The sequence below is a fragment of the Belonocnema kinseyi genome, chromosome 3 (genome assembly GCF_010883055.1).
Source record: "Belonocnema kinseyi isolate 2016_QV_RU_SX_M_011 chromosome 3, B_treatae_v1, whole genome shotgun sequence".
Taxonomy (NCBI): Eukaryota; Metazoa; Arthropoda; class Insecta; order Hymenoptera; family Cynipidae; genus Belonocnema; species Belonocnema kinseyi.
The window spans coordinates 58,555,844-58,582,350 of NC_046659.1; the positions used below are offsets into that span (position 1 = coordinate 58,555,844).

The 26,507-nt window shown below is 29.6% G+C and overlaps 2 protein-coding genes across 4 annotated transcripts in view; one reads left to right on the top strand and one right to left on the bottom strand.

Moving 5' to 3' along the window:
* The first annotated feature begins 4,819 nt into the window (after window positions 1–4,819).
* On the top strand, window positions 4,820–9,764 carry LOC117170231 (damage-control phosphatase ARMT1-like). Of its 3 annotated transcripts, none has more exons than XM_033356853.1 (7): window positions 4,820–4,955; window positions 5,038–5,160; window positions 5,402–5,507; window positions 5,633–5,880; window positions 8,327–8,512; window positions 8,710–9,103; window positions 9,172–9,764. In XM_033356853.1, exons 2-7 carry the CDS (start codon window positions 5,072–5,074, stop codon window positions 9,538–9,540), a joined length of 1,392 nt encoding a protein of 463 aa, XP_033212744.1. In that variant the 5' UTR covers window positions 4,820–4,955; window positions 5,038–5,071; the 3' UTR covers window positions 9,541–9,764. The 3 variants fall into 3 exon arrangements, with proteins under 3 accessions (XP_033212744.1, XP_033212746.1, XP_033212745.1); XM_033356855.1 differs by having other exon boundaries at window positions 5,063–5,160; XM_033356854.1 differs by lacking the exon at window positions 4,820–4,955 and having other exon boundaries at window positions 4,964–5,160.
* A 3,707-nt stretch (window positions 9,765–13,471) lies between these two features.
* Window positions 13,472–26,507, bottom strand: part of LOC117168882 (Golgi phosphoprotein 3 homolog sauron) — a 15,831-nt gene continuing 2,795 nt past the window's right edge. Inside the window, exons 2-4 of the mRNA XM_033354779.1 lie at window positions 23,893–24,139; window positions 21,856–22,031; window positions 13,472–16,449 (exon numbers count right to left, since the gene is read on the bottom strand). Of these exons, the coding sequence (XP_033210670.1) occupies window positions 16,201–16,449; window positions 21,856–22,031; window positions 23,893–24,139 (672 nt within the window). The 3' untranslated portion in view covers window positions 13,472–16,200. The remainder of the gene's footprint in view (window positions 16,450–21,855; window positions 22,032–23,892; window positions 24,140–26,507) is intronic.

Genomic DNA, 26,507 nt, shown 5'->3' on the forward strand with positions numbered 1-26,507 from the left:
CATGACAACGAGGTCTGACCGAACTCGAAATGATGGTTTCGAAATTTCTCTTTCTATTGTGTGAGGTAGACAGAGACGATCCTATCGTGTTCCAATGAGACATACTTTTCTTTTCGAAACGATCATCCTCTCTCCCTCTTTGGTACTGTTCAGAATAAATTTGAATTTTAATTAAATATTGAAAACAAATTTTAAATAGTAAATAATTAATTTTAAACTGTAGTATATAACATTCTGGAATAAAATGAATTGATATCCACTGCTCTTTCTCAATAACCTTGATCCAATAACTTCGATATCTATGTTCGCGTGTTATATGGCGCTGTTGACAAGGTCAAAGGCAGGCTTTTTCGATCTCACAAAATAATCCGATTAGTCCCATCGTCTTCAGTCAGTTTGAGGCATCGGAGACTCACTGCTAGTCGACGCGAGCTCGCCATCGTGCTTATTCGCAATATAAACGTGTGTGCTTCCAGCCTCGAGTGAAGTAACGCAACTCATCTTACTCATTTTTTTCTACAAACAAGTCGCTAAAAACCTCCCGGATCCCTACGATTTGACCGATTTTCTATTAAAATGTGCACTAAAAATATATTTAAATTTTTTTCAACTAAGGAAATTTCTTACTTGAAAAAAAGTACACGTATAGACCAACCGGGTGCCCAGGTACCCGCATGCAAAAATAATGGAATTTATGTAATTTATCACGAAATTGAAATCTTGTCATAAAAAACTGGAGTAAATAAGATTTAAAAAATATTTTATACTAAATAATATTCATTTTAGTTGTTTATTTATCAAGCAAAATGAATGCAATAATCATGATCTCGATATATCTTCCATCTTTTCGCATTCCACATAAAATGCGCAAATTCGAACTATTGTCCGTTATTTTATAATCACGAATAATTAACAATGAATAAAAAGCTTATAAAAGACGTTAAAAAAATACGCAACTCTAGAACATACTAAAATATCTACAAACATTAAAGGTGATTGTACTGAATGTGCGTAGTTTCACTATAGGTTACACGTCTTACTTCTTTGCGTAAACGATAGACACTAAACGTAATAGGTTTTCAAATTTGTACATACGTTTTAAAGGGGCTCTAGGATGTTTCTTAGATATAAAAAAGTTTAGAGATCCTTCTTTCTGTTTACTTTTTTAACTCAACACATCTGAACTTCAAAATTGAAGAAATTCACGGTACAGCTGTCCGCGTTTTATATCTGATTTAGGATTTTAAAGTTCGTTATACATAATTCTATAATTGTATTTAGCTTAAAATACCTTCGTTATCGATAAATAAATCAATATGCATCTAATACATACAAAAACTTTAAGTTATAGTGGCATTTTACCCACAAATTCGTACATGGCTACCCGGGTACCCAGTTGGCCAATAGTTTAAATTTATTTAGTTGGTTACACAAGGGTTAAGGTGATTCAGAAAATATAAATTTACAAATGTCTGTCAAAAATTGAGCGCGGAGCGCGAGTGTGACGATGAGAATGTGTACCTCAAAACCTACAAAGCTTCAAGAGACTTAATCTTTAACTATACTTAATTAAGTAGAAAAATCCGAATATGAAGACACATATAAATACTGCGAACGAAAAGAGATCTCTTTGATAAAGTTTCATTCAAGCATTCCAAATGCAAAGAATAAATATCCGAGCTCGAAGCACGAGATTCAACAGAGGCGCGCCTTAATTGCGCTCAAGTTTGCGACCGAATATAAATATTTTTTTTGTAAAAACCCCGCAAGTGACGAAAAATATAAAAAGATTAAAGTTGTGCAAGAAAAAATGATCTGCAAATGTGCCATAAACTTTTGTTATAAAAATACATTTAAAATAAAAATAATATTTTGGAAAAACGACACAAGCTACAATAACATTGTATTCACGAAATTTTGTCACCTAAATTATATCTAAAAATTTTCTTGGAATCACTTTACTCTAGGATGCGCATTTTTAGTTTAATTTGTAAAATAACATTAAAAATTAACAAATGAAATTTATGGAAGAACGACACGAGTTACTATAAAATATGAAATATTTGTTAGGGATCGTCCACAAATTACGTAAGACGTTTTTCTTTTGTTTATATCGTTGTGTCCTTCTCAACTTCACAGCAATTTTATGCTCGTCTTTATTCAAACAAAAGAAAAACGTCTTACGTAATTTGTGGACGATCCCTTATGGTATGAGCACTTTTTTTAATTATAAATAAAAATACGTATGTTTCAAAACAATGCATATTATGAATTTTAATAATATCGAGGCGTCCTAACGGTAGAATGACAACGCACGTGACACGACTTTCTACCGATAACTTCTTGGTTGGCTTTTTATTGTTTATAGTTTTATTAAGTATCATCTAGTCGATCGCCTGCGTTGGCATCCTCTCGTTAGGACACCTCGATATAGATATATTCAAGTGATACATTTTTCAAGGTATCTGAGACTAAAATTTAATCAAAAATATGGAATAAATATGAAAGTAATCATAATATATCAAATTTGTACTTTGTTTGCCATATCGAAATAAATAGTTCCAGACAGAGGTACAGAAATAAATATAATTTATACGTTTGATATAATATAGCTGAACATAATGTAGAAAACTTCGCATTTGTTAAAACTGCAACGCGCAGCGCATGGTAAAAGCGTAATCGACCGCGGAAAACAAACAGTCGCGCGCCCTAGGCGTGCTCAAACTTGCGCGCCGAGCGCGCAGCAGGAGTGGTAATAAATATTGCGTAGCGTGCATAAATATGGTGGTACTAAATATAACTGAAAGCACAAAAGGCAATTTTGAAAAAAATGTGCGAACAAATTTTCCTATTCAATAAGTGCCGTTTATGTGGAGGATAACCCATTTATACAAATTTTATATTCGTTAGTTAAAATTTTTTTTACATAAAACTAAATGTTAAATTTGAACAACTTTCTGGAGTTTAGTAAGACTGAGAAGCTATTTTAATAGGGTGCACGACTCCTATATTTCCAGTAGGATGAGTCTTGTATTCGATGGCCGTACGAAGACTAGCACCGTTCAGCGCTTGACGAACACAAACACCGTTCGACACTCCTAGCGAAGTGTAGCACGGTTCAAAATTCCTTAAAGAAGAGTAGCATCACTCCTCGAGCACTCGCGAAGAAAAGCACGCCCCGTAGAGCGCTGGCGAAAAATAACACCACTCGCAAAGCACTGGTGAAGCGTAACACCACTCGCAAAAACCTGACGAAAAGTAGCACGACAAGTCAAGAGCTGATGAACAGTAGCATGACTCGCTGTTGCTTATACAATTAATTAATTCAAATTCATCTAATAAAGTATTGCCAAAGTCTATTATCAAAACCAATACTTTCAAATAGCAGTCCGTACGTTATTTAAAAACTTTGTCAATTTGACGAGTATTTTATTTGAATAACAAACATTAAAAGCCTTTTATTTAAAAAAGCCATAGTATTATTTGAGCTTTTTGTTTTCGCAAAATTAAATTTGATGTTAAATTTAGTCTCTGACATACATCTTAAAGATTTTTTTTACCAAATTTAGATTACATTAATTTACAGATAAAAAATCGTAAATTAAACCCACAAACACCTGTCCAACCCTTTTACAAATTTTAAAACCATCAAAAATTTTCTTATACTCATTTTACCCTGTGTAAGTTTTGCTAAGCTTAGCCAAAGCTGTTTAAGTAATGCTACTCTTTATCAGCTATGTATAAATTGTGCTAGGCTTCGTCATCGCTCGCCGAGTGGTGTTACTTTTCGTCCGCGTTAGCGAGTTGTGCTACGCTTCGTTACCACTCGGCGAGTTGTGGCTTCTTTTCGTCAGCCATCGGCAAGTACTGCTATTTTTCGTTAGATTTTATGAACGGTGCTAGTTTTTGTTAACCGGTTTGAGTCGTGTTAGACTTCGTAAATATTTTTCAACGGAGCTAGCCTTCTTACGGACCATCGATATGTTATTACGATACATGGGGCAGAATATGTCAAATGTTTCCACCTAAAGTTATTATTGTTTTTTTTATTGAGTTAAAACTTTGCTGAATTATAGTCCTAGTGGACCTATACTAATTCACCAAAACATGGATCCATATATCAACCAGTTGTCAATATACTCAAGAATAATAATTTTTAAATAAATCCCTGTAAAAGTAAATGACTGAATATTTCAAAATTGTGAAAAATTGGTTAAAACTGCTGAAAGAATATCTGAATTTTTTTCAGGTTTTTGCCCGGTTTTTTTTGTGTTTTTCACCCTCTAACTATTAACAAGAAATTTTCAGGATAAAAGTGATCCTGTCTTTAAATTCGGAAGACATTAAACTTTCATATGCTTTTTATCAAACATTTCAGAGATTTTCTGAGCGAGTTGCTGTCAAACGAAGTTTGAACAGAAACAGAACTTTGAACAGACCTTGACTTTTGTCCCCGACTTTCGTTGACCTTTTATTGATTTTGATTACCTTGGGTTAACGCGATTTTCAAATGACAATTTTATTTGTAAATTATTGAGAATGTGCATCACAATTATATTCAAACAGATTAAATACTGGAAATATGTCTCAACTCAACTCTAGAGGCTCTCTAAAAAAACTCCCGTAACAAACAATACGTGAGAAGCAAAAGGAAATATAGAACATTCATTATTCACAAATATAATAAACGAATTTGATGATTATTATAATTATAATCTGTATAATTATCAGAGAATGATGCGCATGCGCTTTAAATGCACGCGGTTTCAATTATACGCATGCGCTTCGCGCCACGTCCCAGTCGATTACTCGAAAATTACACGATAACTTTTGAAGTTTAGATTGTACTTTTTTGCATCACTTGGCCGGCTTTTCCTCATTACGTATGAACGTACAATTACGACGCAAAATTGCATATTGTCTCTAGAGATAGAGGTTATCCTCTTAATTGTCAGGTGCGTCTACGCGCGCTACTCTGAATGCTCTGCATTTTGTTTGATTTTGTTTGATTTTGTTGATTTTGTTTTACCAATTTAGGATATTGTCTTTTCGAAAATTGTAGACTAAAATTATGACGCAAAGGTCAAACTCTGTGGAAATTCGCGATTTAGAGGACATCACAACTCCTATTGGAGAGCGTCTTTCTGGAAAATATAAGCGGTAATCCAAACCTTCCTAACCTCAATTGAATATAACCTCCAAACTAACAACTTTTTATTTTAATCACTTATAATTCAATACAATTAACATATTTATATTTATTGAAACGTATTGAATATTAAAATAACATTTAAATATCATAATTTAATTAAATTAACGAATTTTATTCTTACTTTGTAAAGTTATTTTTACAAATCAAGATTTTTTGTATCTGTATTTTTAAAATAAAATATTTTAACAGGAGTTTTGCTTACACTACTATAAAGGACAGATTGCCAGTAATTTTAACTAAAATAGTCGACACACTGAGTCGGGTTAAACAAGAGATCATTCAAAAGTATGGAGGGGTAAGTTTTCCAAATATTCAACTACTAATTCTCTAGGTTACTGGAATTTCAAAAACGAGTCCTTTCCATTGCCGTTGTGATTTCATCCTCTGCTGCAGTGAAATTCTAATGAACTCTCTTCACAGGAAACCGCAGAGGAGATAAAGCACATAATCGGTCTTATCAGTCAGCTGAAGAGCGAGCTGGTGACAAATAAGATCTTGAAACCGCTAAAACTGATCCCCGGAAAGGTTGATGATGATGCCGTGGTTTGGAATACATTTTTGGAAAAAAGAACTGAGATTGAAGGAGCAACGCCAATGTGGTTTAATACAATTTGGCTCTATTGCGAATGCTACATGTATCGTAGAATTGCCCAAGAATTAGCTCTCACGTATGTTATAATTTCATTGCTTATGGCCCATTCCATTATCTGCAAGTAAATCCGCGATTAACTAACCACAATGCTCGGATCGGCTGGAAGGCTTAAAAAAAGTCTCATAAAGTTACAAAGAAAGTCACATGGAATTTCGAAAAAAGGATCAGTGAATTTCGTAAGATAATGAAAAAAGGCACTGTCGGACACTGAATGACTGAAATACTATTTTTATTTCTTGATTATTATAGATAGTCCTTATTGATTTTCAAATATTCTTTGCACAATCTAAATAAACTTTAAAGTGAAAACAATTTGTTAATGTTAGTCTTTCAACTTGAATTACTGTCAAGTGAGAGAAGTTTATGATTTTCATTAATTTTCAAGTTCAGGAACATTCATTTTTGAACAATGCAATCTTGAAATTAGTCAATAATTAAGGTCTGAAATTTAAAACTCTAAAATTCTAATATGAAATTATGCATTTTTTTAATAATTCAGAGTTAACAGCCAAAAATTCTCTCAAAACAGGGAAAGTGGGGTGATTTTTTATTAAAATAGTGGAATAAAGTCTTTTAAATTAAATATTACAGATAGAATACTGAATTCAATATGGAATTTATTAAATTCCTATTATTTCAAGTTGAAACTTTTTTAACAAAGTAGTTGAATTTTCAACCGAGAGACGAATTTTTATCAAAAGAGTTGAGTTTTTAAATTAAAGTCGAAATGTTCAGAAAAGAGTTGACCTTTAAACTCAAAATATTGATTTGCAATCAAATAGTTGAAAAATTTCAACTAAAAAGATGAATTTTTAACAAAGTCATTGAAATTTGAGCCAAATCGTTGAATTTTCGAATAAAAAATATTACACTTCTACCAAATAATAAAAATTTATTTTTAAATAATAAATAAATTTATTTTCTATAGGAAAAAGACGAATTGCTTCGATGACAGTTGAATTTATAATTAAGAAAGATGAGTTTTTAACGAAAAAAAAAAAAATTTTACCACCATAAAAAAAGAATTTTCAATCTATAAGGGTGAATTTTCTATCCAAAAATATTGAATGTTAAACAATATAGTTGGATTTTTGAGTACAAAAGAGAACTTTTTAATTTAAAACAAAATTGAATTTTCAACCAAATAGTCCTATATACAAATAAAATAGATTAAACGTCACACTTTAAACATGAAATTTCATTTACAACAAAATAGGTCAAGTTTTAATCAGAAGTAACCATTTTTAAATAAAATAGGTGAGTTTTTAAGCAAATAGTTGAAATTTCACTTAAAAAGAAGAATTTTTTAAAAGATACTTAAATTTTCAACTAAAAGTTTATTTTCAATCAAGAAAGATGGTTTTTTAATAATCTAATAAATTTTTCAGATAAATAGTCGAGTTTTTAACAAAAAATATTGCATTCTCAGCCAAAGATAGTTGGATTTTATTATTGGCTTCTATGAATTCTGTTCGCATTTAAGTGAAAAAGGAGAAGTGTCTTGGAAAAGGGGGATGAGGATTAGGGAAAAGATTAGGAATACTAATTAAATTTTGGAAATTAGTCGATTTAAAGTTTTTAATGTTTGTTGATTAAAATAGTTTAGGTTATTGTTAATTTGAAACTATGAATTTGAAAATCTATTTTCCGCGTAACTGAATAATTTTTCCGATTAAACTTTTTTGGTCTCTCTAAAATTATGACCAGGCAAACGTTTATTAAAATTTAAGAAATTGAAATGAGATTAAAATCAAATTTAAAATGCTATTGAAAGTCCAAGAATCAAGTTAATGTGAAGAATCCGTGAAAATAAAACTAAGAATTTATCAACAATATTTGAATAACCACCATAAAATGTTCCTATTGCGATCTGAAAAAACTTTTTCTTCCCCCCCCCCCCCCCAAAAAAAAAGAAGAAAATTCGTTTTACCTTTGGACAAAAATAAGAAAGAGGAAAGAAAAATAAGAAAGCAACCAACTAAATCCCCTTCCTTCTCTTTTTTATTTCTTTCATCTTTTTTATTTTTATTATTATCAAATCACAATAAAAAATTACATTTTTTAAAATAATTACCAGCGTTTCGGCACTCATATAACTTTTTTATTTTTGTTCAAAGGGATAACGGACATTTTCTTTTTCTGTTTTAGGGGGAAAAAAGTTGGGTTTTTTTCTTAGATTGCAATACAAATGTTTCTTAGTGCTTCTTATTTAATTTCCCAAATTTTCAACTCGATATCTTGTTTCGTGTAAACGTAAGTTGGGTTTGAGAAAAAAACTTTGGATGTCTCGGTCACATGGCCTTAAATGTTGATTGAGACTTTACATAATATTTTTTCGCCTCCAAAAAATTTTCGATTGAGTTGATTATCGAGTTCTGTGCTGTCCTTTAACTATCATTTTACTAATCAAGGATATTTTCCATGTATTTCTAATTTATAATGCATTCTTATACAAATTTCAGGCATAGGTTGAAAGATTACGACCCTTTCGAAAATCAGAAACAGGATAGTTTCAATAAATCTTTGAACAGCATAATTGTTGTAAGTCAGTTCGTCATAGATCTTATAAATAGAAAAGCAAATGTTTCAGCAACGGAAGTGCAGACTCAGTTTTTTAAACTACTGAAATTGAATCTCTGGGGAAACAGGTAATTATAATTGAGCGGGTGGATGCAATGACAGTGTCCTTGAATTTTTAAGTCACTTATTTTTAAATTGCTTTATTACGCAACTTCATAAACCCCTGAATATGTATCGAAACTGCGAAAAAAATTATTTAAAAAATCTTCTTTTGGGCCGCCCTAATATATGATCAGAAATTAAATTTTTTTAAATTATCCTGTAGGTGTGACCTGTCTCTAAGTGGGGGAGCAGAAAGTAGTCAAAGTGTAAATCCACTTGAACTCTTAGACTCTTTTGAAAAAGATATACTCGTAAATGATTCCCAATTTCTCTGGGACCTTCTAAGCAAAAATAATTCTAGCACAATCGACATCGTTTTAGATAATTCCGGATACGAAGTTTTCACCGACTTGTGTTTAGCTGCATTCTTAACGAATTATAAACTAGCCGCGAAAATTCGATTTTACGTTAAACGGTATCCCTGGTTCGTTAGCGACGTTACGGTCAAAGATTTTCACTGGACGGTCGAAACTATGAAAGATTCTAGTGACGAGAATCTGAAATCTCTGGGCGAAATCTCTTTCAATTATTTAAAAACGAAAGTCTGGACTGTGGAGGTAACTAGAAAATTTTTCTACATTTTTTATTACATGTTGACTTATTCTAAATTTGTTTTCTCTTGCAGGAAGAAAAATTCTGGACTGAACCCTATAATTTCTCAGAAATGAAGGAACAGGATCCCACGCTCTATGCAAAAATCTCAGAAGCCTCTTTGGTCATTTTCAAAGGCGACCTAAATTATCGAAAACTATTGGGGGACATAAACTGGAAATACACGACCAGCTTTGTTCAGGCTTTGCAAGGATTCAAACCCACAAACGTGGCAAGTCTGCGGACATTGAAATGCGATATTTGCGTTGGATTGTCTCCTGGTCAGGCCGAGGAGACAGAAAAAACAGACACAGATTGGTTAATCACTGGGAAATACGGCGTGATTCAAACAACCATGAACACCACATGGGACCAAGAAAATCATAATTGTTTTAAAAAGTAAAGGCATTTCTAATTTGAATATCTGAAAAAACACATCAGTGTTTAGTTCAATATACATTAAATTCTTGCTATGTAAATATACATAACTGATTTTGTACATAGAATCACTTTCCACTTCCAAGTGTACATTCTGTGATTACAAACTTATATGTGCGTATAAAATACGCCAAAAAATTGTGATTCTTAGACATATATGAATGGATGAAAATGAAAAAGTTGGAATTATTTTATTTTTAATTTCAAAAAATGGATTTCAGATCACCATAAAACATTTTTTTCTAATTAATATTTTTATGAAAAAGGGGAAAGATTAAGCATTTGTTTTTATATTTATTAAAAAAGAAACCATCTTTTTTGTTATTTTTATATTTTTTAAATCGTTCGTTTTTTATTTCGTCCTGACTATAATTTATATTTTGAATTTTAATTGGAAGCAACACTCTTCAACGCTCTCAAATTAAAATTAAAATAATTCAATCTTGAGCGAATAAAATACTTTGAAAAGCACTAAATGCGACCCCGCGAACCGTGTATTCACTTTTCAGGATTTTAATCAACAATTTAAAAAACAAATTATTAAAAACTGCATAATATTTTTTTTTAATATAATCAGTTTACACATTTTAATACCAAATCTGTTTAAATTCTTGGGAATCTTTGTAAATAAATTAAAATCTTTAAAATCCTTCCAAATTTGCCAAATTCAATGATTTCTTTTGAAATTGTTGAAGTCTTTAGAAATCGAGTCAGATAAAATGTATTTCCTAACGTAATCTAGAAATTCCTTAAAATCCCCTGAAATCGTTTTAAATTTCTTGGATATAAATAAATTAAATTTATCTGAAAAAAAAACACCGTAAATAAAATGAACTCGCGCTTTTAGGTCCCTGGATTTTTATTTAATACTATTTAAAACACAACATTTTAAAATCCATAACAATACGTTTTTTAATATTAAGAGTTATAAGATTTTTTGAAACGAAATTTCTCGAAACTATGAAATCTTTTAAAATAACCTAAAATCTTTATGAATATTTTGTTATAGATCATGTACGATATTTTACATGTCAAAACATCAATTATATTTGCTTCTCGAGGCTTAAAATAGGAAATATATGACTTGATTATTATTATTTCATGTATAAAAATATTTAAAATATATCAAGAAAACAATTAATTCGAAATATCCTTTTATTTTTATCTAATTCATGAAATTAACTTTTACAAAATAATAATAATAATGATTTTATATTATGTATTTAAAAAGCCTAATTTCCAAGCGAAAAAGAAGAGTTTTCTACAAAAAAGTCGAATGTTCTACCCGAGAATATGAACTTTCAACAAAAAGTGTATTTTTAACCAATCAAATTATTCGTAAATTCTTAGTTAAAAAACAAAAATTAAAAACAAAAATGAATTTTCAACACGAATGGTAAATTTTCTACCAAAAACGGCGAATTTTCAACAAAATACATAAATTTTTAACTAAATAGTTGAATTTTTAACAAATTACATTTTTCACCCAAATGGTGTGAGCAATGGATAGTGTTTTAGTTTCTAAATTTTTTAAACTAGATAGTATTCTTAAATTAAAAATTACCAATTTTTTACGTAAAATACTGTATTTTAATTTTCATCAGAATTAATTTCCGACCAAAATTTTTTTCTACGAAACTGTTTAATTTTGTACCAAATAGTCTAATTTCCTACCAAAGTTTTGAACTTTAAAACGAAAAAGATCAATTTTTGAACAAAATTTTGAATTTTTAACGTAAAATTAAATTTTCAGTTAAAAAAAAAACATTTCTCTCAAAAAGATAGCAAATATTCAACGCACACGATTATTGCTCTGTCAAAAAAGACTAATTTTTATCAAAATACATACATTTTTAACCAAATAATAGTTTAATTTTCAACTGAATAGTTTGAACAATGGATGCGATGCGAGTTTCTAAGGAAATTGAACTAAATAGTGGAATTTTTTAACTAGTAAATTTCTATTTTTAACGAAAAATACTGTAGTTCAGTTTTTTTTCAACGCAATTATTTCTTTACCAAAAAGACGAATTTTTATAAAAATACATACATTTTTAACCAAATAGTTGAATTTTGAAATAATAACTTTGTGCAATAAATGTGACGTTCGTTTATAAAAAAATTAACTAAATAGTCTAATTTTGAAACTAAAAATGATTATTATTTAAAGAAAAATACTGTACTTCAATTATTTAGATATAATTAATTTTAAATCAAAATTTCTTTTCCACAGAAAAGTTTAATTGTGTACCAAATAGTTTAATTTTTGACGAAATTGTTAAACTATCAAACATTAAATATCCCACAAAATAGTTACATTTTCAGTTAAAAAAATAAATCTCTATGAAAAAACAACATAGTCGATTATTTCTCTACCAAAAAAAAGACGAATTTTCATCGAAAAACATACATTTTTAACCAAATAGTTCAATTTTCAAATTAATAGTTTGTACAATGGATGCGATGTTTCCATAAAAATTGGACTAAATAAAAGAATTTTAAAGCAAAAAAAAATGATAAGTTGGCAACAAAAAATGGTGTGGTTAATTTTGATTTAGGAGAATTAATTTTCAATACAAAAATAAATTTTCTACAAAACAGTTTAAGTATGTATCATACGGTAGAATTTTCTACCAGTGTAAAATTTTCAAGCGAAAAAGTCGAATTATCTACAAACCCGTTGAATTTTAAAGCCCAGAATATTATTTTTTTTACAAAAAAGAGAATTTTCAAACTATAAGTTAAATGTTCAACAAAATAGTTAAATGTTCAGTCAAAAAAGTTTTAACGAAGAAAAAAAAAAGAATTTTTAACTAAAATTATGAATCTTCCATAAAAGAATAACTTTTAACCAAGCAATGGAATTTTAAACCTAAAAAAAATTAATTTTCAACACAGAACGTAATAGTTATTTAAAGAGAAAAATATTTTTATTTAAAATAAAAAAATTTCGTTGGAACGAAGAAAAGCGAACTTTCAACAGAGTACTTGAATCCTCAAATAAAAAAGGGGTTAACTTTTAACCAAGTATTAGAATTGTAACCAAAAAATTGATTTCGTACCGAAAAAGATGAACTTTCGACAAAATACATAAATTTTCTGCAAGTCAGTGGGATTCTCAAAAAAATATGAACTTAAAAGCCTTTTTAAATATAAGACAAACTGATTGTTTCTGTTATTTTTTAAAAGTTTATTTCATTAATTATACGAACGTCAAAATAAAAAGAAACGTTAGATTGACATTTTACGTGTTTTAATACTTCAATAGTTAGTGTCTTTTAATTTCCTAAAGCGCGATAGGCGTTCAGAAGATTTTTTGAGTATTTCTCTGAATGCCTATATAAACTAGGCACTAGGACGCCGGGTAAATATTTCTTACCAAATTCTCCTCACCGCCAGCAGACATATTCACGTCTTGAAATTTGTATTTAATAAACTTTAATTGTAAATCAATTCAAATGGAAAAATCAAACTCTTACGCCATAAAATGAATGAAAATGTCTTTTGGTACCGGCTGACATAAAAACTCGGGGGTATTTTTAAAATGATCATAACTCTTCAAATATAGGTGGAAACCAGAAAAATCTCTAATTTTCAATTCTACAATTAATTATGAAAAAATACGCATATTTAACAGTTGGATCGTAAGCTTTTTAGTAAATAAAGTAGTCTCATAAAATTGAAAAAGGTAGACCGGACTACATTTACTCAAATTTAATCGAATTTATTTGGACAGGTAGAAAAAAAAATGGACACCTAGTGTATAATTTCCAGGGACACGACATTGACTTTTTGATTTTGTCCCCAATACGTCGGCTTGGATATAAAAACTGCCAATGCGTTCAATCCTAACATCAGACTTTAAAATTGTGATTGAAAAAAATACTCGTAAACTCTTTATCATGTATTTTGCAGAATTTTATTAGACTCGGTTGGTACAATGCTTAATAATAATGATGATTATGTTACGATAATTCATAAGTAACGATTATTTGTAAATATACTATACCTAACATATCTTGTTCTAAACAATATTTGTACAATTATCTGTAACTTGTATCAAATGAAGGTAAAATAAGATTCAAATTCAAATGGATTATATTCGTTCTTTTATCACCTCGAGTAAAATTAATTGGCTATGATCACACCCCAGACTTCACCTCATTCATAGTCTCGTACTCACACTGTACACAATTTTATCAACTACATCTCCACATGCCTTTTTACACTACCAATGAGCCCATTTTGCATTCATCTTTACAACCCACGCACAGAATCCTAAAAACAATCAAAATCGCGAATGTTAACATTATTGTTTTTTATAAATCCCGGAATGATATACCTACGAAAACGTGAGCACTTAAAAAAGGAGGCTTCATAAGATCAAAAGTTCGAATTAGCTTTTAATCCGTAAGCACTGTGACTAGAAACAAGTAAAATTTTACATGAGAAACCAAAGATGTACCATTTTACTTATATAGGCACCGAAGTGAAAAATGTAAAATTGATTTAAATGCACGCTGATGTCTTAAATAAAAACGATTTGAAAATATTTATCAATTTATGTTCTTGTAGAAAGATTAATTAATTATTATGCTTATATATTCAAATATATATTACAAGAACATTAGTCATCCATCCAGTCTTAAAATTCATAAAAAGTTTTCATTATTAAATCTTAAAAAAAAATTATAATGGAGTTATAAAATTCTCAATAAATAACTAATCATGATAACATTCAAGATTACGACGGACTGAAATAGCAATTCTAACCCAAAGCCTGATTCTCACTTTTTACACATACTACATACAACACAAGCCATGTTAAATTTAAATATCTTTTAAATTCATCACACTTCAACTTAGAAGCCGAAGAGCTAAGTGGCAGTTCAGTTAATGATGAAAAAAACCGAGTATAAGATGAAAATAATTAAAAAATAGCTACTGGAATTTGATAAGTACACTACAATTTCGATGAATGCCTAACCAGCAAGTATTTTTATTTCAATTAATACCAGAATTTAACTGATATGATTTTAAGAATCCAAATAATATTACTGATATCATGAAAAAAAAGACAAGATTTTTAATAAAAAATGTGATAACTTAGAAAGACCCTTTACTCTAAAAATGTTTTTTGCAATTGTATTTCTTCTTTCTATAGCTTCTTATCCACTTTTGCAAAATGGTTGAATTTGGACTACTGTAAAAAGGAATGCTTTTTCTTTCATAAGACATGACTAATAATATCATTTCGATTCTTAAGTCACAGAAAACTTTCTGTAAAGCTGATTTCAAGCACTTATAATTTCAAAATTTCTAGCATTTCAAATTGTAATAGTTCAAGCACGTTTACTTTTTAAAATTGCTTAATTTTCGAGACTTTAATTTCAAAGAATTTTGAACCCTTCATTTATAATTGTACATTTTAAATCTTAAATTTGAAATTTAAAAATATGAAATTATTTGCACGTTTATCAAATGTGGAAAAATAAAAAGGAAAGGGAGAAGTAAGAAAAAAAAGTTTTGAAAAATTTATTTAAAAAGTGACTAGCTGGCAGGCTTGGGAAGATGAATCTTTTCTTTATTGTGCATGAAAAGATACGCTTAAAAAGTAGACGACAACTATTTGAATGAAATCAATAATCTCTATTTAATATGATAAATCTAAGGAGCTACAATATTTTACAATAATCCAAAGTATATTCGTAACAAGTGTTTAGTACACAAAAATGTTGCATATAAATGAAGTATATACACTATTTCATACAGAATGCCTTAGGAAACGGCATATTTCTTCTACCCAGCATTTTCTTTCACCTTAGTGTATTTCATAATTTAACAAATATATTACAGAAAGATCATCGTCAATTTGAGTTATACAGTATTCACTATACAGATTATTAACGACTTCTCGGAATTATCTCTAAAAAATTATCTTTACTAAAATTACATTTCCGAGATTAATAAACAGATTTTTCGTTCTTTCAAAAAGTTTCATTATTAAACCCGATTCCTATCTCAGCAACGTTTTTCGTCTACACAAATGCTTGGATGTGAATTATTTCACTACCACTAAGAAAAACCCGATAGTAAAATTTCATTCGTCTTTTATTAAAATCTTAAGAAAGAAATTCTGCGGAAAGCCCGACAAAGTTGATCGAAATTCAAATTTAGCATGGCACAGACACATGGGGAATTTCACACTCGCTTGATTGGTTCTCGAGAGCAGGGTTGCCAGTTTTCCTAGGCAACATTTTGATTTTGCATCTGTGATAAAATACTTTCCAAGTATTGCATTCGTAAAAATGCCCGAGATCTAAGAATTTCTCTAGATCCTTCATTGTTTTTGCCTGAATATTTATGTTATTTGTTCTGAATCTAAGTAATTATAGGGCTGGCAACTATACCTCGAAGCTTGCACACAGATTCATCGGGAAATATCAGTACAGTATATTAAATTAGGAAATAAAGGATGCCTAATCTGAAATTACTTTACAGGAGTACAGGATTACTCAATCGTTTATAATCGTGGTAAACGACACCATCAACAGACGTTTCAATTTTTCATTTCAGCCTAGTATACATTACTTAATCTGCGTATTCCTAGGGTGAAAATCGGGTGTTACTTTGTGAAGGCAGCAAACACAGCCCAAAGCATAGGATTGGCATTAGGTTTTGCAGCCTCTGCTTCAAAGTCAAGATCCAAAAGCCATCGTACTCGTCGCATCGCTAATTCGTAATCGTCGTCCGAGAGAGGAGCAAAAGCATTTTCAAGTACATCAGCTGCGTGAGCTAAAACAATTAGCGGCAATATTCGCCGATCCATTCGAGCGGCGTCGTTGACCCAACGACTCAGGACTGCTTCTTGAATCTAGATTAAACAGAATTATTATAGGACTTTTTCTGGCAAGAGCCTCCTCCTCTTCAGGCACGATTCTTAGGTTTTAAATCATGATTCAAAAATCTCGGATTTATCATTGTTTTACGAACATTATGAAAACAAAAAAACTAGAAACTGTACCCTTGAACTACTTGGACATACTTCAGAGATAAAAAATCTTCCCGCCGTAAGGGCACATTTTCATTGCGTGCTAGGCGCTCGCTGCGGGCGCGGCTCACTGCTTACTTGTCACGCTTCGAGCTCGATAGTATATTTGCCTTGCGCTTCGCGTTCTACAATGCATTACCTCGCGCTAAGAGCTCGATCTTTGTATTTGCCCCACATTTGTGAGCAAGCCTAGTTAAATTAAAGGTCAAACCATCTACAACTGCCATTTGGTGATTGTGAATTCTCTTTTGTTAAAGCTCCTTCAGCTTTAACGAACACACTCTCATCACGTATCTCATGCTTCGCACTCGATTTCGTCGAAAATGCGAACTTTTCTACATTATTTTCAACTCTATTATATCAAATATATATTATATTTATTTCTCTACTTCGGTCTAGGGCTGTTTAGTCAGATATTGCAAAATAAACTGCAAATCTCATTTTTAATAATTACTTTAATATTTGTTTCTTATTTTGCATTAAATTTTTTTCTCAGAGCCACCCTGAAAAATGTATGTCATTTCAATAAATTTATATTATTACCATTCATAATATGCATCAGTATTGGAACAAAATTATTTTTATTGTTTTATTTTTATCATTAAAAAATGTGCATTCTATTAGAATAAAAATGAATATTAAACATTTTATTGCAACTTCTGTCGTTTTTCTATAAATAAATTTTTAAAATCTTTAATGTAGATATAATATGGGCGAAAAATGTTGTTAAATAAATCCTTATTGTATCTTGTACCCTTTATCAAAAATTTTATTTTTTTATTTTTCATATATTTTTATAACCAAAGTTTATTATAAACTTGTCGATATCTTATGGTTAAAAACAATTGTTGTCTTTTAATTTTTTTCGTCTCTTGTTTCGTTTCTCCAAAAATTCAATTTTTTTATTTTTTAAGTTTTTAAAGTTGTTCTTTACAAATAAAACGAAAATGGAATTTTTTATTTTTCCTTATTTTTGTAGGATCAATGAATACGACTCACTTGATGAATTTTAATCCAAAATAGCTGTTTTACGAACTTGTTCTTTCTTTTTAGCCCGTAAAAATGGTGTCAATAGTGTTTATAAATTTTGAAAAATAGTAGTAAAAACAGCATAAGTGACATAAACAGATGGAAATTTTGAAAAATATAATTATTTATGAATATAGAGTAAAAGTTTCAGATAAATAACTCAAACTTGTAATATTTTTGCTTTTCTGACGAAGAAAAATATATTAAACATTTTATGTATAGAAAAGTACATAAAATAACCGCCAATGTACAGTAAGTTGAATTTCGTTCGTTCTAGTATAAAATCTTGAAAAATAACAATTTCCAGTTACAAGCCAAACAAAAATGTAAGAAAACAGCATTTTAAAGAAATACCATAATATTATATTGGTAATTTTGCAGTCCATCTAGGTATATTGAATGTCTAGAAGATTTTATCGTGTAAATTCTAAACAAATTCTAATCAATTACATGTCAATTTATTGTGTTCTATAGAAATAAGATTATAATAAATAAGAAAAACAATAATAATGATAATGTACACAAAATAGGTATATTTGTAATTAAACTTAGGAGTTCAGCTTTGAGTCTCCGTTTCTTATTCGTAATTAAATTATCTCAAATATTATTTCAATGTTATATTTAATACTCCTCCACGAAAGATAAGTCCTGCTCAACATACCCCTGTTAACAATGCACTACAGCAAAATGTTCTATCTACAAAATAAAAAATGTAAATTCAGCAAATCTTTTCATTCTAGCCAGCTTTAAAAATTATTTCACATATCTCGAAACTCCCTAAGGACAAAAATAACACAAAAAAGATAAAGAGTTAAAAAATAAAAAAATAGATAAACTCAAGATTGAGCAACGTTAAATTCTGTTTGTCTATTTTTTAATCCGAGTATGTCAACATTCGAAGTTCTATGTTATTCAAAAGTGTTTTTTAAACTAGCTAAAAAAATAATTATTATAAAACTGAAAATAGTTATAATATAGAACCCTGGCTTCCTTCGCGACTAGTATGCCTTTGAATTGAAAATTTCTTTTATACTTTTTTCTTAGCAATAAAAAGAGCTGAGTTGTAGAAAATATTTTGAAAAGCGATCTAGGAAAAAAATTTAAAATACCTTTTATGCTCATCTACATAAATAAAATTTTTCTTAAACACACAACTCTAAAGTACTTGAAACATTTTCTATATTTTCATTTTTGTATTCTCTAAGCATATATAATTTTCACCAGCATAAGGTCCTTAAATGTATCATAGAACCCTTAAAAAATAATAAATGGATCTTCAAAATATTGATTAAGGTTAGCTAAAAAAATATAATTTAAATAATAAATACAACAATCAGTGTTTCTAGTGTTTTTTTATCAGTAACAAGTTCCGACGTATTTCAAATAATAACTTTTATAGCTATTACTACAAAAGAAAACATTTTTCAATTCTTAACAATAACTAACAAAACGCGTTTTTTTCGTTTTTGATTCCTTGGATTTCTCAATTTTTTCAAATGTATTTTGATAAGTAGATGTCCAAAATATATTTTTAGATAATTAGATGAATATAATTTTTTTATTCATACACATCTCTAAGGCATTAGGGTAGGGTGGGGCGAGATGAGCATAGCTGTCCTTTTCACGTCAGTATTTAAAATCTGCTGATTCATTGCTCGAAAGTGAAGCGTTATATATATTCTACAAATATTTTTTATAAAAATTTTGCCAAGATAAAAGTAACTAAAAAAGTATATGCGGAATTAGAAACGAAAATAAAAAACAAGTGCGCTTGGCTCATATCGCCTCATGCCTGGGGCGGGATGAGCCAGGCAATGGGGCGAAATGGTTCACTTAATTAAATGACTTATTGTATATTATTTGTAATTAAGAGTCTTGTTAAGTTTGAGTATTTTAAAATAAAAACATATCTAACACATAGCTTTCCAAAATTGAACGGAAAATTTAAAGCATTCAACTTTAAAATGATGTAATCGTTTATCCTAACCTCTACCGTAACTAACAGTACAAAGAGTAAATAGAAAAACGAATTATATCCACATATCTTTTAATATTTGTATTACAGGAATAAATATAGCAATTTTCGACTTGACAATGTACATTGTCTTAGTAAAAGATAAATTCTACAATACGTAAACTCCCAAATACTAGACTGGTCTACTGCAATGACTGCATGACACTGAATTTCATATATATTAAGGTATTAAACCGTTTTTTTAAACTTCTGCCGTATTTTTAAACTACAACAACGTTTTTCTTATTTTTATAGCATTTTACGAGTTTTCAAACAAACTTATTTAAGAAATACACACAGAAAAACAGTGCTCTATCTTCTGGTTGACAGCAACTCGTATTATTTTATCATACCTATAACAGTGCTGCTGTCATACTTTTTCTGCGAATTTTTGTCGACAAGATTAGTTTTTTATACATTTACACCATTATTAACATCCTGCACAATCTGATAATATGAAACATTGCATCCTAACCAACTGACTGCTACACTAAGAGGTTAGGTTAATGCACAGAAAGAGGTAGCTCATTCCGCCCCATATGCCGCTTTCTAGTCAAATCAAAACTTCACCTATTTCGGTTTTACAATTATATATAAATCTGTTGTCTGAACATTTTTACTTTCGTTTTTTCCAGATTTATTCAATATTAAGCGAAAAATTTTCAAAAAAGAAGTTTGATCATGTTTTTCTCGCTATTAATACAACAAAAATTTACAAAATAAATGATAACCTACGAGAAAATTTAGTGACTCATCTTACCCCCTATGCTCATCTCGCCCCGCACTACCCTAAAAAGTTTTCTGCACAGCAATTTTTAACTCTGAAGGCATATTCAATTTTTCGTAGCGAATTTTTATCAGGAAAAATCCTGAAATGTATAAAAAAAATCGCTTGCCATTTCTAAGATTATTTGAAACGACTTCTATGGCGCAGTGTATAAAATTTAATTTTGGAAAGTATGTTCTAGACTCCCAAAACAATAAAAAAATTAGTGATTACAAAAATGAGGGAAATTTTCATTTCCTCAGGCGCATTTTGATAACGCGCTAAACCTCTTATTTATTTAGCTGCCAGTTGCTCATAAACTTTTATTTTCATAACAAAACAGCTAAATAAACTTTTTAGTTTTTCAATAACATTTTTTTCTTTTTAATTTAAAATTCTGTTGCCAAGACTTCCCTTCCTGATTATCAACTTTATGTTTTATCTCGTCACTGAATCGTTTGAATATTCCCAAGCCACTTTGTACATTTTGGTAAAAAATTGAGTAAAATGAGTCGATTTAAATAAACAAAAAAAGTTTTCATACTGTTTCGTATATGGAACATAAAATAAATCCAGCTTCAAAAATAAAATCTCGTAAATTTCACAAACCAATAAAATACCCGTACAATTCCCGTACCACACGCTGAACTTAACATTAAAATGTTTCTAAAGCCCAAGGATTTTTTCAAACTTTGAACTCTTTAAAAATAAATTCGCATCCTATTTTACGGACGCTTATATTTTAATTTTTTCCAATGAAAGGATTTTTCCACGTCTCAAATAATTAAATCTAAAATTGTAAACTCATCAACTTGCATTATTTAGAATTGAGACAAGTTTATAATTTTTTTTTAAATTTGAATACTTCATAGGTTCAGTTTCTTTTGTTGTGAATTTAACATCTTGCAAGGTCAACATATTCCAATTATCTGTTGTTTTTTTCAACTTCATTCTTTTTGAAACTATAATCTTTTTTTATTCAAAGATAATACTAAAAACATATTGAAAGTATAAAAAAATCCTAAAAATCAAATATTCTTGAGCTCTTTTTAAAGACATGTACATCTAAAACGTTTCAATCCTCTTGTTTCTTTTTTTCACATATGAAAATGTTAAATCTTACAACAAATATCGTGTTAACAATATGTTAATAGTAACATTAATTGATAAAATCTATCAATTTTCAAAATTTTATAGAATAAAATGAAATTTCAATTATTTCAAATGAAATAAAATGCAAAAAACTTGGCGCCAAGATTACTGGGACGTTTACCTTATTCATAAAGTTTTTATGGAGAAAATAAAAACTTTATTGTCGTAAAATGATTTTTTTTAAACTATAAAATTCATTATTGAACTAATAACTTCGTTAAAAAAATCATATTTTTGGAATTACATTATTAACATAAAGATAAAATACCTTTTTAACGAGTCTCGTCTTAGCGAGATTATCTGTGAGTGGGTGAGTTGTCATATCGAAAAGAAGGAAATTTTGTTTTTCAGTAGTGAGAACTCCTTTTTCAACCAGATTTTTTGCTAGCCTTTCCCTTACGTTCTTCAATTGATATTTCAACTTCAGAGGATTCCAAGTTTCGCCTTAAAAGATACAAATATTGATGTTTATTTCACAATCGTGATATAACAATTTGAAGGTGATCCCTCTAATCATAGAAAAAACAACAGTCATTAAAAAATTTTAGAAATGAATATTTGAAATTTTCGGCATTAAAAACTAAACTTCAGATTATAGTATTTAATTTTATAAGTTCAATATTCCACAATTTCAAATTAGAAGTCTTTTATTACGCTGAATAAGTTCAATTTTTAGGTTTTTAAAATTTGGTAAAGCACAAAATTCATGAAGGGCATGTGACACAGTTAAATACCTATATTACCGACCTCACATTTTTGGTTCACTGAATGTTTTTTTGAACCTAAGAACTTTTTTCGTAAATAAAATATCGAGCTGAAACTTTGGAAGATGTATTAGAGTACAATAAAGTACGTTTAAGTACTGAATTTTGGTAGGAACTTCACTGAAAATTATTTCATCTTTTTTCTGAACCTCAACATTTTTGAACGTTCGAACTTTTTTTATACATAAAATATCGGTCTCAAACTTTGAGAAATGCAAGAGCCGAAAGAAAACTACGTTTAAGTACAAAGCTTAATAATAAAAGATGAAAAAAAAATATATTTCAACAATCAATTCCAACGGCATCAGCCGGTAACGTTGTACACGAAAATACGAACTCTCTAGAGCCTCGTCTAGTGGCCGCCAGGTTTTGTATTTTCGTGTACAACGTTACCGACTGATGCCGTTGGAACTGATTGTTGAAATATATTTTTTTACATCTTTTATTATTGAGCTTTGTATTTAAACGTAGTTTTCTTTCGGCTCTTGCATTTCGCAAAGTTTGAGACCGACATTTTATGTATAAAAAAAGTTCGAACGTTCAAAAAATGTTGAGGTTCAGAAAAAAGATGAAACAATTTTCAGTGAAGTTCCTACCGAAATGCAGTACCTAAACGTACTTTATTGTACTCTAATACATTTCACAAAGTTTCAGCTCGATATTTTATTTACAAAAAAAGTTCTTAGGTTCAAAAAAACATTCAGTGAACTAAAAAAGTGTGGTCGGTACTATAGGTATTTAGCTGTGTCACATGCCCTTAAGGTCATTTGAGGAGTGGTTCACGTGAACAGATTCCTACCTTACCGCCACCTTTCTTATTTCCCAACTTATTTTCACGTGAAGCGCCACATCGAGTTGAAAATTTGGGATAATAAATAAGAAGCACTAAGAAAGGTGGGTCTGGTCTTGTTCTGGTTCTTGTTTAGCATCCCAAATTTTCAACTCGATGTGACGTTTTGTGTGAATATTAGTTGGGAAATAAAAAAATTGGCGAAGGTAGGGATCTGGTCACGTGAACCACACATCACATGGCCTTAATATTGATTTTCGAATACTCAAAATTGTACAATGTGTAATTAAAAATAGTGAATAGTGTTCAATAATTTAAGATTTCAGCCTGCAAAATTGAAAATTTTTAATTTCATAGAAGTTAAAATCAAAATTGTTCAATTCCAAGGCTTACAATAAAAAATTGTTCAACTTACAAAGTGTCAATATTCAGGGTTTAAAATTAATATAAAATTAGAAATTTTGAAGTTGCTCAACTATTAAGACTTTTTCTTTCGAATTGTACAATTAACCACTCTTAATTTCAAATTCTCAAATAATAAAAGTTTCGATCTAAAATTATGCGATTTTTAGCGTTTCCAATTTAAGATTCATTAACTCCAAACATCTCAATTAACACATATTATAATTCTTACGCTTTTATTTCAAAATTCTTAAATTTTAAAAAATTTAAATTTAAAATAGTAGATTCAAAGCCATCTTTCCATAACGTCAGATAACACACACATTAAGAATAATTAAGTAAAACTGACCACTCAAGTATTCGATCCAGCTCTGTACAGTTTCTGGAGGATCAGTTTCTCTTATGTGCTTTAAAGCTTCATCCAGTAAAACATCACCAGTAGGTGCACTGCTTTTTAATATTAGTTTCCGGGACAACAATCCCCTTTTCCGCAATTGAGCTTTTTCGAGCTCCACTCGACCCCGAAGTCCCAGTTCTGCTAAGATGCAGCCACGAAGTCCTGAACTTATACAGTCATTCCAGAACGATGTGTAGCCCTGAAAAGAATTTTAGTTGTTAATTTTTTCTCCCTTAATACACTAAAATTTTGAACTGTATCAAAATAAAGAAAAAAAATTTTTTTTGAACAGTAATAAAAAAAAGGAAAGAAAAATGAGATGACTTGATTCTCAGGTATCAGGTAGAGAGCATCGGGGTTTCGTTGCTGCTTCTATCTGCTAAAATTTTTCTGGCCTTGAGAAGGGTGCTGTTTGAGTGCCCAAACGTTGGTGATTATTTTTAAAAAATGTGTTTTTTCTTGTGATTTTCTTTTCTTTTTTAGGATTTAAAAAAAATCTTTTTTCAAATTACACTAGGAACATTTTATGGTGGTTGCCCAAACTTCGTCGTTGGATTCTTGGTTTTATTTTCAGGAATGCTGCACATTAACTTGATTATTAGGCATTATGTGCAGAATCATACAGTAAATTGTGGAAAATTAAATATATACATAAAAAAGTGATGCTGAAAAATCAATTATTTTTCATGGCCGTTTATTCAAACTTAAACTGATACGCTTTATCGACATAATGGAATTCCTGTCCGGTGACGAGGGAATTTCTCACGTAAACTTATCTCGTGATATTCATATGTTAAACTTGATTGAATAATGATTTCTACTGCGGAACTTTTGCGTCAATTTTTTATATCTTCTTGAAAACTAATTTTGCTTTCTGTTTCGAATTTGCTGTCCCTGTTGAATGACCTTTTTCTACTTCGTTTCAAAAATCAATATTTTAAAAACAATTATATATGCTTGAAGCAAATCGTACTTGGGAATAATCAGAGATAATATCTTCCACCAGAAGCAAACAATAGTAGAAGATATTATAAACATGCTTCAATCTTCGAAGTGAAAGTTCCTAGCTCAAGGATCAATGACAGAAATTAATGGAATTTAAACTATCTGATGCAGAAAACCTGTTCATCGATTAAACCAGAAACCAGAACAGAATATCTTCAGATGTATTAACGATTAATAATTCTCATGGAAGTTCAAAGAATAATATTTCTAGATAATTTATTAAAACATGTACTTCAAGTTTTGAAGGATTAAATTAAAAAGATCTAAAATCTATTTTTAAATTACAAATAACCCTGAATTGATAAAAAATGTTACGGCAAAATAACAACTTGCATTTTAGAAATCATATTCTGTTAATTTAAACTTTAGAAATACCCAGCAGAGTATTAAAAGATAACGGTAAAAATTCTCATTTAATAAATATGAACACTGAACATTTTTGCATATTAGCAAATTTCTGGATTAAAACATCTACCTTTGTTTGTCCCGCGTACATTTTATTCGACCCCAAATATATGTCTAACATAGATGATTCATACAATGCTCGCATTAAAACAAAAAACTAAATTGAATCACTAATGCGTGAATATTAATGAGGATGAATGTTAGAAATAACCAAATGTGGTGTTAATATACATAGATAGATAACAAATAATGGGTCTTTGATAAGAAGCTATTCCAATAGTTTTCGGTTTTAGACGTCAATGGTCTCTAAAAATCTAATATCCACTTTTTAAATGTAGATTGTAGAGGAATATCGTGAATATGCGGGATGAAATATCAACTGATAACACGTAACTCACATTTCTAGTACCACTTTTTACAGCATGAATCATTTTCCTCTTTCGCAATATTTTTGTTTGCGTGAACTTCGATTCAAATAGTAAGATTCATCACTTAAAAGAAAAATGAACAAATGTTTATAATTTCTATACGTTTAAAAAGTTATATATACACTACTTGTCCAAATTTTGCGTTCATCTCTCTCTCTATTTTTTGTTTTGATGATTGAATAAGTAGTCTTAATTTAAGATATATCAGAAAAGTTGCTCTCTTTAAGGGCATGCATCATTTTTTTGGTGTTCACTGCGTCCACACGAATTGAGATATCGTGTTTAAACTTTAACACATAAAATAAAAAGCACTAAAGAACGTTTGTATACATCAATATATTGGTAATTTTAAAGAAAGTTTATTTATAAATTGATGGAATAGGATATTACCATTCGAGTTATAGCACTTTGCAGATCATTTTTGGTTTGATGAATTTTAGATTTTTTTTATTCGCTCATATTGAGCACTGACACCAATTTTATACTAAATCCTAAACCTTGAAAAAATTAATATAAGCAATAAAATTTGCACCTTCGTTGCAAATTAACGAATATGTATCTGCACACACGTAACCTATAATTATTTTTTTGGGCATTTTTAGCGATTTCTAGCGGAGAAAAAAAGACACTTTGAACGTCGATAAAGTCGAGATCAAGTGACTAAGTTCGTTCATGAAATTTCGGTGTAAAATGATTTTCATTTTTTTGGTCCTAAAAATAAAAGATAAA